The 14211-nt window shown below is 39.9% G+C and overlaps 1 protein-coding gene and 1 long non-coding RNA gene across 3 annotated transcripts; both read left to right on the top strand.

Annotated features, from left to right (window-relative positions):
- Positions 1-941: 941 nt before the first annotated feature.
- Positions 942-2142, top strand: LOC311050283. The gene is made up of 4 exons (XR_014601280.1): positions 942-1020; positions 1097-1201; positions 1619-1806; positions 2040-2142. It is a non-coding gene; the product is annotated as an uncharacterized lncRNA (long non-coding RNA).
- Positions 2143-3387: 1245 nt separating this feature from the next.
- On the top strand, positions 3388-8628 carry LOC311050434 (uncharacterized protein). 2 transcript variants are annotated; one of them, XM_084064517.1, is made up of 12 exons: positions 3388-3511; positions 3722-3841; positions 3919-3966; positions 4054-4137; positions 4243-4308; positions 5255-5318; positions 6212-6262; positions 6546-6590; positions 6992-7115; positions 7636-7701; positions 8060-8213; positions 8585-8628. In XM_084064517.1, the coding sequence occupies exons 9-12, from the start codon at positions 7035-7037 to the stop codon at positions 8602-8604; spliced, it is 321 nt and encodes a 106-aa protein (XP_083920643.1). In that variant the 5' UTR covers positions 3388-3511; positions 3722-3841; positions 3919-3966; positions 4054-4137; positions 4243-4308; positions 5255-5318; positions 6212-6262; positions 6546-6590; positions 6992-7034; the 3' UTR covers positions 8605-8628. The 2 variants fall into 2 exon arrangements, 1 of the variants encoding a protein (XP_083920643.1); XR_014601301.1 differs by lacking the exons at positions 6992-7115; positions 7636-7701; positions 8060-8213; positions 8585-8628 and adding an exon at positions 6836-6855 and having other exon boundaries at positions 3394-3511.
- The last annotated feature ends 5583 nt before the right edge of the window (positions 8629-14211 follow it).

The raw sequence follows: 14211 nt of genomic DNA, 5'->3' as shown, positions 1-14211 counted from the left end.
CTGGCATAGTAAAGGGTATGTTTAGTTTATGAATATATTAATGATACTTCCGCTGGCCATCCATATGATAGAGTAAATGTTATTTTGTTAAGTATAGCAGTCATTCACTATTCATTTATATGCTGTATATTGTCTTTTTTACACACACTATCGTATACACACAGATATATAGAAATCTGTAAATCCCATCACTAATACTTTCTTGTATTTTCTCAGATGTCTCCACGTACTGTAAAAGGTGTGGGCGTTGTGGTCATTTCTACCGATATCAAGAATGGACAGAGGGGCTGCACAATTTTGATGACCACACGATCTTGTCACTGCACCTATGCCTTTTCTTGAGACAGTCCGTCCAGGTAATCTACACTTATGCATTAATGCAACTTTAACCACTTGAACCCAGCATACATATTCTGGGAGTAACATTAGCCAGATATAGACTATCTACAAGCTCGCAGCGCGTCGATGCACTGTGAGCTTGTAGATCGGCTATTTATGGCAGAGACATTTGGTGTAATGGGGGGGGGGGGGGCAGCAGGCCAAGTACATTAAGTAACTCTGGTCAGTTTGACTAAGAATAGAGGGTTTTAAGTGGTTGATACATCCATTTGATAGACATGACACATCATGAAGAATTTTAATATGAGTCAGTGGTGGTGCATGCATTTGGATAGTAAGTCTTTATGAGCAAGCAGTGAATGGTTTCAGAAATGAATGGCTGTCATGAAACTCCAGTTTGGTAAAACATCAATGTAGAAAAGCAAACATGACTTGTCTTACAGTCTGTTGTGATCTCATTTCAAATCTTATTACAGAATCACACTGCTGTGGGAAGGGCCTTGGATATCTTGGAACAGACACACAATGAAAAGTATCCAAACCATGACTCCATTCTTCATGGCTACCTTCACTTTGAGGCCATGACGGCACATGATTACAAATTTTCATGTGTGCACTGTGGTGTCCATCCGCCTGTAGTCATAATGGACTTGCACAAGAAAGGAGTTTTTACTATGGCAGGTTAGCACTGTTCTGTCTACTCTTTTAACAGACAAATCTCACTAAATGACACTGATTTTGAGCAAATGTCTTGCAGTGAGTGAAATTGAGGCTCCCCCACCAGAGTTTGACGGTCATGTCGACATTGAGGAATTCTGGCAGTCGGTTGATAAAGAAATTGTTTGCAGAGGCTTTCTGAAAAGTAAGATTTTAATGTTTCTATTAAGAGTGCCCTGCACAAATAGGTTTTCCTAAGACCCCTGATCTCCTGTGTCTTGGCCACTATGTATGAACTGTACTGTTTATTTATCCAGCAGATAAGCACTCATTAAATGATCCTCAAAGACTACCGGTTCTGGTACAATCTCCAAGGTTTTTAATCAGCAAAGTTTGAAACTGAAAGGCATATAAGAAAAGAAAAAAACAGAACCTCTTTAAAATTGTCCACAGAATGGATCAAGTAAAAATCTTGACATGTGTCAGTTCAGATTTAAGCAACCATGGGTGATTTTGTCACTAAATTTGTAACTGCTTTAAATTGTATTCAATGAATTGGCCTCTATGTATGAACTGTACTATCAATCTAAGATTTTGGGTGTGTTTGTTTTCCACTATGAAGGTAACCGTGACAATCCATGCAGAGTTTCACCTTCATTTCACAAGTGGGCGCCATGGATTGGACCTCGTACGAGATCGGGCAAATGTGTTCTCAACACGGAGTTTGCAAAAGTAAAAAAGTCTGATGCAGACCAGGTAGACATCGATGTCACAGAAGAACGCCTATCAACTGAACTGACAAACTTAAAGGTGAATTAAAATGTGTTTGACTTAGCAGTGCTCTCGAACTGTAATGTATCCATTGACATTTAGTACATTGTTGTGTTAGATGTCTACTCTGCTGGAGTTTTTTTTAAATGGCTTCCAGGTTTTGCCAAAAGCAAGGGGAGAGTGTGGTACTGTCAGCTACTTTTCAACATCTTAATGGTTGGGGGGTGTGTGTGTGTGTGTGTGTGTGTGTGTGTATATATACATTTACACAGGTTGAAGCTTTGCGGAATCTGGTGAAAGGGTGTGGGATTGACTCTAAAGGCAGCAAAATGGATCTAATCCTACGCTTGAGGGAGGCGATGAAAACACGGAGCACTTATGAGGTGTTTGAAAAGGTGTGGGGGGCATCTGGTAAGTGTCAAATTTCCATTTAGTTAATCAAAAAATGTAGTTAATTTATTACCGGTATATGAGAAAATATTGAATTGCTGTAAACCTACAGGTATGTCTAATTATACCGGACAGCTAGGTTAATGGCCACACTAATTACATGTATTTACTTTTCAAGGTGGCTGGGCAGTGATTCTGTGTCCTTGTGGCATTGTGAATGCTGTGAAGTTCAACATAAGAGCTGAAAGCCCACGCGATTATGCTGATCTGTTGCTTTCCTTTCGTCACTTCCCAAACGTTGTGGTTTATGATTTTGCACGGGGGTTAGTAAGTCATACCAACCTGCGGGAGAAAGAGAGACTGCCCTTCAGCCCACATGGAGGGAGAGTGGCTGCACCAACACCAGAAAATATTGCGTCTGCCAAGAAAGGGCAACTGAAAATCAGTTTGCCATGGTTGCAGTTGGAGAAAGACCCCCCTGATGTTAATTGCCATCCTGCAACTGGTTCTGCAGAGCATTACGCATTATACGACACCTTCCATCAGTCTAACACAAGATGAGACCGATGCGCTTAGATTAATTGGACTTGTGCCTGAGCTATGTGGGTGGCTCAACTCCCAGAAAGCAGAGCAGCTCTTCTCTGAAATGAGAAAGAACAATTATTTTATGAACTCTTTCTCCCCATCAAGTCACATCTTTCTAATGCGTAATGTCTTGCATCACCATAATGAGAGGGTTAACCAGTTGGCACTGAATAAGTTGAGGACAGTCTGTAAAGGAGAGATCACCCTTGATGCCCTTGGAAAGGCCATTTTGGGTATTTATGCTTTAATTACCTAATTTCAATACATTAGGATCCATTTAAGTAAAAATATCACTTCAAGTAACAATGATAACAAAGTGTCTATGTCTAGACATATACCATAACCACTTACATCCTAAATACTTAGTTGACTGGGATCCCCAAGGGCTGTATACTAGATCCACTCCAGTTATTTTCTGCTTCGAGTTTTGTTATACTGGAAAACAAAGCGTACAATGCATTGTGATGCGTTGTGAGCTTGTAGATCTCCTATTTTCATAGACTCTTCATCCTAGAATAGTAATGCTAGCAGGGTTCTTATTGTGGTCAAAACATCACAGAAGGATACATTAATTAAATGTTGTCCATGTCTTGCAGTGCAGGCAGACACACAGGCAGGTGTCTCGACCAACGAGCATGAAGTCGCTACAGATGTGAGCATGACGGACCACTGTGGGAATCATTGTGAGGCTCTCACTATGACCTCAAACATCAGGCCCTGTCGCACCTCATGGACACCAGGAGTGCATCATCCCCTTCAAGAGCAGTTGGTATGTGGTTGCATTGCTGTGTCATAGATTTTTTTCCCCCCCACATTCATTTTGTTGCCATTCTTTTGCAATTAATCAAGTGTCAGAGCCCTGTTCCAGGCATATGATGACATTGTACACATTTCCTCCTGTACAACATTTTCAATGTCACAAATCTTGTTTTAATTCCTTATTTGTTTGACGCTGCTTGCATTTCTTTGTAATGTGTAGGTCAACTATGTTCTTGATGCGACCAGACCAATGGAGGAGATCATCGTCAAAGACTGTCATACGTGCCTCACAAGAGAGAACCTTGTCACCCTGGGACTAAGGCAGGAAATGGACTCCATGGTGGGGAACATTTTTAGTCAGAATTTCTGAAGTTATTGCACTTTTCTGAAATTAAGATTAAAGTGATGTCTTTACAGGTGGGAAATGCATGCTTGAGGCTCATACATGAAGCCATGCAGTATCAGGTGTGTATATGCAGTATCAGGTGTGTGTGTGTATATGACAAATTTGATTGAACAAAATGTATTTATTGATAGACATATCTTCTACAGGGCAAAGATGTATTTGTAGTGGATCTACATGTTCCACCTACCTGGCTGGCACCTAATCACTGTGACCCTCAACTCTCTCTTCCAGTAAGTAGCAGGGACGTGCAGTTTGTATTAAAAAGTGACTTCAAAGATGAGTGGGGGAAAAAGCCTTAATAATAACTATACATATTTGCAATATTTCCATTTAAGGTGGACCCCCACAAGAGGGATGCCTTGATTTTCCCCCTGTGGATCCCAGGGCACTTTGTTCTGTGTGTAAGTGACTCTTTAGTATTGCTTGCAAAACCACCCTGAATGAAGGACTGATCATGTTGTGACCATGTAGATATATATTATATTTTGTGTGCATTGACTTGATCTGTAGCTGTGTGTTGTCCATTGGCTTCATCTGTGGTGTAATGGTGTAGACTTTGTTGACTATTTTCCCTATAGGTTATGAAGCCATTAAAGGGAGAGATTCTCTTCCTGAACTCACAATATTGCAGGATCAAAACCTCAAGATCAAAAGATCTTGAGGTTTTAAGTTGTTTGCTGAAAGTCGTGTTCCCCAGACTTTCTCAAACGTTTTAAAGTAAATATTTATTTGGCAGTGAGTCGTGTTCCCAGACCTGCAAACTGTTGGCGCTAGGGCTGGGTGATACGGACATAATCAAATATCACTTTACTGTAAAGCCTTTAAAACCAGGAAAAGAGAACACTTATGTTCTTAACACTTATTGTTATGTCTATTCTAATGTCATGATATCGTTATAAAAAAGATGTATTGCCCAGCCCTACATTGCAATGCATGTATTTTGGGGTTGCATGTCTTGGGTTGCATGTATTTTAAGGTGGTTGAATTAGGCAGACATGTTTGCATGTCTGCCTAATAACATTTGAACATGTTAAAGTAAATTACAGCAGCGTACACGTGATGTCACTGTTTTGCAATTAACTGCTGTCAACATGCTGGCATTGATTAAAGGAAGTGATTAGCGCCAAACCCTGCTGTAGATTCCATTTTGCATGTCAACATTGGAACCGGTTCATCAATGAAACCAGTTTTGGTTCCTAACTCAAATTTTATAAAACGGTTGTGTTCCCCAGACTTTTGCAAAAATGTTATAAATACTTTTTGGGAGTTCTGTTCCTCAGACTAGCTTGAACATTTAGAACTGTGGTGAGTATTTCTGGAAGTTACTGATTTTCTTTTTTCTATCAGGGCTCTTGCACAGCATGTCATCCCAGGAGGAGCATGGTCAGAATTTACAGGCCAGGATATTGAGGTAAAACTAATTTGCAAAGAGCATTTATCAGTTTTTAGCTATTACAACAATGTATTTCACACGTTTACTTTACTGTGGTTATCATTTATTGAATACTTTATTGACAGTACAGTACATTAACACTGACAGAACACTACAAATTATTCCATTGTGGTCCATGTAAACCTTCAACATCTTGACAACTAACAATACATGGTACAACATAATAAATTCATAATAAATGCAGCAAAAAAAAGCTATAATGATAACCCTGGGGCAGGTTAGTTGGAGGTCAAATTAACCCAATATAACAATGATCGACTGGTTCTTTAGAACCGGGCTCAAAGACCGCTGTGAGGCTTCACTGGGTTGTAAGGCCAGCTACTTGTCTTTGGGTCTGTATATGCTTTAGGCCGTGATAACCAACTATTCCTGGTTCCTCCTCGATCCTTCTCTTGGTAGGTAATTAATATCTCTCGGAATCTATCTGTGACTGCACTCCTGAGAGGGTTTCGAGCCTCTTATAATGCTGGCTTGCGGTCCTGACATCACTATGATGATGTCAGATAGTGTCAGACGTCTCCATATATGGAGCTGCCGATGTTAGTTATGGCCAAATATGGGATCAAAAACGTCAGCCATGGACGTGATGGTTATGTCTATACATGGAGTTTCTGGGAAGGGTTCGCTGATGTCAGACTCCGTACATATGGCACATTTGGGTCTCTATGATGACTTCTATTATCTCCATCTAAGGGGATCTCCATATATAGGCTATTACTGGCAACTATGCCCTGAATGTTTTCTAAGTATGCCCTGAATGTTCGTAACACCCACCCTACAACCCACATTCCTACATCTTTAAGCCATTGAACTTTGTTGTTTTCTTTCAATTAAACGTGTATTTTAAACAGGGTCTCCCAAAACAGCTATCGGGAAATGACTGCGGGGTCTTCATGCTAATGGTGAGTTAAAGGTTTCCAGAAGGGGGAAAATTATGCTTTCTCCTTGACTTAACTGGCACTGGGCTCATCTGTAAAAGGAACACTGTCCAAATGTCATTACTCTCTGACACAGCGTTACTTGTTCCCCATTGCCTCAGTTCCATCTAAAGTCATTTATTAACATTTTGTTGAAATAGAATGCCCCCCCCCCCCCCCCCCCCCCCCCCACCCTCTCTCTGTTCTGCATGCCGAGTTTCGAAGCATGCAAAATAATTGTACCAACACAACTTTGCTATATTTGCAGTACTCCTGGTATGTTGTGATGGAGGCTCCATTTGATTTCACAATTGTAAGTATATAATAAATGCTGATATGCTTCAAATAGTGTGATTATATTTTGGGGTTTGGTCCATTAAAGGACACCCCTCTGGTCCTTCCAAAGAGTGTTTCCCTTCACTTTGGTTTTCTATTTTATGAGGAGGCAGATGTCATTGTGCTTTGTTTGATGTTAACGTGTGGGTCTGTTAGGCAAATAGTGAGTTGGGCCTCCAAACAAAATTATCTGTTAATGTATTGTACTCTTCTGTTCCTCAGCATGACATGCCCCGTTTGAGGAGATGGTGGTGCACACTGTTGGTGGAGAATCTTCAGATTGAACGGTATGAGTGTTGTTAAATAATCTTAAAAAAATGTAAAGATATTACTAGCAATAATCTGTCAGCAATGTAATTTGGATTTGATTTACTACAGCCATGGACGGATATTTGCCCACTTCACAGTGGAGGGCCAACAGATGAAAAGACAGATTGACAGCGGAAGTGGGACGCTGTTGACGAGGATCCCCAAGAAGAGACCGTGCGATGAGGTCACCATGGTAAGAAATAAAAGTTTTACAGAGCCAAGAAACTTGTGTTGACATCTACGAAGCCATTAGGTCATTGGTTCTCAATGTGGGGTCCGGGGACCCCCAGGGGTACTTGAGGGGGTTCCAGGGGGTCCCCAGCTAGATGATGGACAGGAACCAAATGGACACTTATGGGTCTGTAACTCTGAGAGTGTACAAATGGAACCAAATGGACCCTAACGGGTCCATTTGGTTCCATTTGTACACTCTCAGAGTTAAATTAACATTGGTTTTACAATGTGAATTGGGGTCCCAGAGGTATAAATGCCATTAAATGGGGGTCCGTAGCCTAATGCATGTCAAACTGGGGGTCCTTGAAATTAAAATGGTTGAGAATCACTGCTAGAGAGCCGTAAAAACCTTCTCTTATTGGGGTGCCTGGCTTATCTTTTCAAATGGGGGCCCGCGGGGTAATAAGTGTCAATTAGGGGGTCCTTGACATGAAAAAGTTTGAGAACCACTGCATTAGGTAATATGTATCTCATCCAAGGAACCTGTCCCCTCGAAAAATTCCAAGATGGAGGAGCCAGAGGGAATGGCCGTTGGCATTTTGCAGGCAAGTGGCACATCTAAGCAATTCACTTCTTAAACAGTTAGAGGTGAGCTCTGTGGACATTCTAGCTTGCCGCTTTGTAAATGCTGTGTCTTAATCGATACTCAATAATAACTGCATACAATGCAGTATGTTATCTGTAGCCTGGCATAGCCAGACTAATATCACTGCGTATAGATATTGGTCTGGAATCTGTTTGGAACCTGCATTTCCACTGGCAGAGTCGTTATGTTATCTGTAGGACACAAATGTGATGGTTATAGAATGAAAGATCCTTTGACACCGTCCTTGTTATAAGTTGATGATAGAAACGTATTATTCCAACAATATTTTTTTAATTACTCTCGTTACATGTTCACAGCTGCCTGCAGAGACTTTATTGAAGATCTTCGTCCTTGTGGTGCTGGAGGATGGCGACCCCGCAATCCGCACCCTGGCTCTTACATGTAAACGGTTCTGGGAGGTGGTGAGGGAGGACTACTTTCTGCAGGAAGCACACTTTGCCTGGCTTGACAGTAAGTTGTATGTCTCTAAATCTGCCTCGTTTAAGGACAGGACCAACAATCCAACTTTATTTAAATTGTGTCTAGAGCTCTAGATTTATCATGGATTGAAAATGTCTGATTTGTACTAGCTTGCTGTTTCTGTCTTCAGGTTTGTCACTGTACATTTGCATACACAGTGAAATGAGGTGTTTGCATGTAACCCTAAGTAACAGGAGCAGTGGGTGCTATGGGGGCAGCACCTCGGGTAAGCAGTTGGGGTTAAGTGTCTTGCTCAGGCACACTTTGACACATTTCTGAGGCCCCTGGAGGCTTCAGCCATGGCCGCCCATGCTGTATATAGTTACGCTTTCATTTAGACTCCCACATTTTTATGTGCACAGCATCTCTATGCTACAGGTAAAGTCACTCACTTATAGAACCACAATAAGCTATACAGTAGGTGCAGTCAACTTGGACATGACGGCTTGTCTGACTTGAAAAAAGGCCAGAGAATTCTTTTTTGGGTGGCAGCTGTAGGCTTCTGCCTTAAAAAAAAAAAACCTGAACCATTGTTTTAGACAATTGAGTCCTTCTTTTCTTTTCTCATCAGGTGTGGTGACCTGGAAGGAGTACTCTGTGGATTACACCAAGACCTACAGGATCCCGTTCCAGATCTCCAGTGCCGCAACCTGTACAAGGACTCGGAAGGCTACCGGGGACATGGGCGCAGAGGACAACTCTTGGGGATGTACTCTGAAGATGATCTCTCAGGATTTTGCAGCATTGACTGTTTTTATGATGCTGGAGGCAACTTCCATGAAAATGGCTGATGGGATTTACATCTGTATTAAGAGATGTCCACTTGTGATCACCCAGAATGCAAATCTAAAGATTGACTTCACATTGGAACTTAATTCTAAATATGTAGAGGGCATAGTATACACATTCAAGGTGCTGATGTATTATCTATGTATAATTTAAGAGGACATCACAGCAGAGAAGTCAGAGTGTGGTGGTAACAAAGTGTGTTTGTGATCAGTCATAGAAAGCTGGTTCTACCCTTTCTATTGATTACATTACATTTAATAATGATGGGCACATGGCCTTTAAGAATTCCAGGTTGAATTCCAGGTTGAATTCCAGGTTGAATTTATAGGTACAGTTAGTGTAGTTAATTACTTTTAAACTGTACTCAAATCTTTGCTTCTGGGGGGTCCCTGGACCAAAATATTTTGATGGGGGTGCGCGGCCAAATACATATAATTTTGGGGGTCCTTGACATGAAAAAGATTGAGCACCACTGATATAGAAACATACGTTTTTCAGAAAACTGTTGAGATTTAGGAGACATGTAGAATCGGCTTCAGGTGTCAATGGATTAAACTAAACGCGTGTCTACTTGAGAGTTCCTAGTCACGTCGTTCTGTCTGTTAATAATAATGTATTTGTTGTCGAGAGGGTAATGGCGTAGCTCGTTTTAATCATACTTATGTTAAGTCCTGCATCCTCCACAACTGTACAGTGCTGCATATGTTTTCCTATAAACAGAGTAACAGACCAATGCTTTAGTTATGGAACGTTGCGGGGAAAAGGAGTTACGCCTTCCTAACCAGCTCTCCTGCCGCTGTCATCGGACACAATGGGCTGATGTCTTTATACTTGAGTAATTTGTGCATACAAATATTGTGTTTCTAGACTTAACATGTTGTAAAAAATAAACTCTTATACCTCTCATATATTTGTCCTTTTTTCAACGGTGCTAACTGCTCTTTGTACAGCCCAGGATGCTGATGTCTGATTCTATTACACTGTTGAAAATTTAACAACCTTCTATTTGAATGTTTCAGATAGCAATGATTTTAATAGTAATCATTGATGTAAGATTCAGAAAACTTGTCTTGCCTGCCACATTTTGAAGGGACGCATCATCCACCTAGACAAGTACACAAACGGATACAGGTCAAGCTGTTCACTTAAACATTTGTACCGGGCAGATATATAACCGTGCTAAAGGACAGACTATTACTTCAACACAGAACAGACAACAGGAGTCAAAGAATAGGCAAACATTTGCACTGTCATACACGGGAGCGTACCTATAGTCAGCCCCATGTTCCCTCAAAACTATCTTTACCCCTAGCCCCAAGCCTAACTCTAATTAACCCCATAAGGGACCCTGATCTGTGTCCCTTGTTTTAACACATTGGAGGCCAGTCTAAGTGAGTTATTGTAATATATGTGTGTATGTGTTTTAGTCCGACACCATGGGTTCTGAAATCTTCCTTAAAACACTTCCTATTCAGAGCAAACTCTGGTCCTTCTGTATAGGCGATTCTAAAAACGCCTGCTAAATCCTACATAAGTTTTCAGAACAAGAGCATGGAGACACTTGAATCCTACTAATGCAGAATCACACATCAACTGCTTAATTTATGAGCATCAATGAGTTCTTATAACAATCATTATAGTGTTATAAGCTGATTATAATACATTATAAGTATGATGCATAGCCAGTATTACCGCTTCATTTATTATGCTCTATTTCTTCCTTGGAATAAGATGAAGGTTTAAGGGGATTTTGTGTTCTGCAATTATCTTATGTGTGTTGATGTAACTTCCTTTCCATATATGCGTTGATGAAAAACACAGCTTTTCTCTCCTCATAAACAATGTGTATTTATTAAAGCCATGTGGTGTACGGTACAGTATTTTCCCTTATTTATAGGCTCAACTTATCCAAAGCCAACTTATTCATCTTACCCCTAGACTATTTGCTCTGTAAAGAGGCATACAATTGAAAAAGAGCAGTTATCACTGGAGTTTATGAGACAGGGTTTAAAATGCTATATATTTTTATCTCACAGAGAAGCAATTCATTATGGTTGGTTGAAGCGTATTATGGATCAATCACCCAACATCAGGGGACTGGAAGCTATTGCCTAACTATTTCTCAATTGATTCGGAAAAGACCTTGACGTTAACAGGGATTCCTTCTTTCTATCAATGTATCATTCAAAGATGGGCTAGCTGGCAGAAAGCAGGGGGTGGAACACTAAGGGAGATGTACAGGAGATGAGGTTGGAAACCAGACCATTTGGGGATCTAAGTATATAACGGATCTTAGAGGAAATTCATTAATGTATCAACATTGGATTGACTCAGGTATCATTTGCATGAAAGATATGCCATAAGCTTCACGATAAAAGGAATTGGGTATGTGAATTATTCATTATTAGAGAGGCAATCCCTAAAAAATTGCTCCTGCTTCTAAATAATAGAAGCAAAACCCAAAGATTACATTGACAATGTACACATATGGCTCTGACAGGATGTAATTGTAAAACAATATACAAGCAGACATCATACTGTACATACAGACATACTGGGAAGCTGTGCTTCATAGTCCTGTTCAGTAAAGCAAGCTCACATCCTACATAAGAGAACGGAGACACTTGAGTCCTACTATTGTTGAATCAACTAGTTAATTTATGAGCATTAATAAGTTCTTATCACTATAATTATACAGTGTTATAAGCTGATTATAATACATTATAAGAATGTTCATAATGCATCAGACATTGGGTGCATAGCAAGTATTAGTGTATTACCGCTTCATTTATTATGCTCTGATTCTTCCTTTGAATAAGATTACATTGACAATGTACACATGGTTCTGACAGGATGTAATTGTAAAACAATATACAAGCAGACATCATACATACAGACGTACTGGGAAGCTGTGCTGGTTGACAAACAGCAAGTCAAATAATGTATGGCAGCTACAGACAATTTCCCCAGCGGGTCAATTGCCAGAATTCAATTTTCAAATACATGACATCCTTCCAAATATGTAAAAACCTGTACAAATGGAAGCTTGTCCCTACTCCTCTATGTGCTGTTTGTTTGGTCACAGAGGAGACAGACCATATTAGGTTTGTTTCATGGCAACTCAAGTTGCTGCCCTTATCTTGTCTCTGTTCAAAGTGGAATTTACACAGAAATAGCCAGATATCATTCTGGGTCTTAACACACCCCATAGTGAACATATAGCCTAGTGTAAACCTTATACTAATAATAGCAAAATTGTCCATCTACAAAACTTGGATGATATTCAAAGATGACCAACAAAAGTTGTATAAGGCAGTTCTTTCTGAGATGATCTTTTGGTTGATGAAGTCAGAGATAATGAAATCTGGGCACATATTTTGAGGTTGCTGAATTAGAACACCCAATAAAATGTTTATGTTTAATGAAGACTTTCCTCTTTGTATGTACTGTATATATTTTCCTTTGTACAATGTATTGGTATGTACTATACATTTCATGTTTAGTATTTGATGTGTATTGTAATGTTAAAAAAAAATAATACATTAATTAATGAATTAATCTTACCATTAATCTTACCACCAGACACAACATGAACAAATTAATGATACACATCAGGACAGTCACTTCAACTTCAGTATTTTAGGTGTACAGAAACCTCTACTCATGTTGTTAAATGATGTATAGCAATATCTTCCATAAAACGTAGTTGATTGATTTGAATGATAATTACTACCACTGCACAAACAGTAGAAAATGATATGCCTACAATGTATGAGTTGAATGTATCCTATGTTATGATAAACTATCAAATTGACTCTGTATTCAATATGATCTGTCAATAGGTCAATTAATTTGTCTTCTCTGTGGGTTGTATACTCTTCATTCTTTATGCAAATTAATTATAATTATTATTTTTCAAAGTTCGTTTATGATTCATTCAAATCATTAATTATAATAAATGAGAAACAGAGCGTAATATACCTTTAAGAAATACGTGGGGGGCGGGGCTCATAATACCCTTTAGGAAACGCCTTTAGGATCCGCCTCCTTACTAATCCACCCCCTTTAGGATCCGCCTCCTTACTAATCCACCCCCTTTAGGATCCGCCCCCTGCCTACGGTCTGCATACAGACTCTATTGCAAATATCACTGAAACCAATCTTACTCCAATTGGCCAAAAGGGGGCGCTATAGCATTTTTTTGAAAAGGCAGACTTTAAACAGGCATAAGTCATGCCTCGTTTGGCCGAAAGTCGTGAAACTTGCTTACACATGTGCCTTGACTCATGAGGAACACACGTATCGATTTGACCATTAAGCTCCGCCCTTAGATTTTCCGCAATTTTGAGCAGTTTGAAAAATACTTGTTTTTGCCAGTTCTGGCTTAACCGTGCATACGCTTTTTACGAAACTCGGCCATATGGTAGATGCTCATGAAAAACTACCAAGAAATAATTCTCACACTCATTCGTCAAAGGGTGGCGCTATAGCACTCAATTGAAAGTGCCAACTTTGAACAGGTACAACTCATGCCCTGTTTGACCTACAACCATGAAACTTCGATACACACATGCGTCTCTTCATGCCCGACAACTTTCGTGGTCTGACTTTTGACCTCTGACCTTTAGATCGCCCACCATTTTGAATTATATGAAAAACAGCCATTGGCTCATAACTTCTGCATTTTTTCACTTATGGAAAATCCGCCGCTTTTGTTTTGTCGGCAAAGGTCCTAAGTTCATGTGTAAAATGTTTTGTGCAGATTATTCAAAAATCCCAAGAGGAAATAGATTTTAACTATTACAGTTTTATGAAAATTATTCATCTGCCCCTAACACATACATGCAAGACTCACATTTCTTTGAAACGTTGCAGTAATGTAGAGAGTCATTCCAAATATCACTGAAACCAATCTCACTCCAATTGGCCAAAGGGGGGCGCTATAGCAATTTTTTGAAAATGCAAACTTTAAACAGGCAAAAGTCATGCCTCGTTTGGCCGAAAGTCGTGAAACTTGCTTACACTTGTGCCTTGACTCATGAGGAACACATCTATCGCTTTGACCAGTAAGCTCCGCCCTTAGATTGTCCGCAATTTTGAGCAGTTTGAAAAACACTTAAACCCAGGATTTTTCAGCTATTTGCGTGAAACTGTATCATCTGTGTGATCTCCTTTTTCACAGTTACTTGTCTGTTGGGCC

This window comes from Gymnoscopelus microlampas, assembly GCF_963454915.1.
Source record: "Gymnoscopelus microlampas genome assembly, chromosome: 8".
NCBI classification, from domain to species: Eukaryota; Metazoa; Chordata; class Actinopteri; order Myctophiformes; family Myctophidae; genus Gymnoscopelus; species Gymnoscopelus microlampas.
This window is presented reverse-complemented; position numbering and strand designations above follow the sequence as displayed.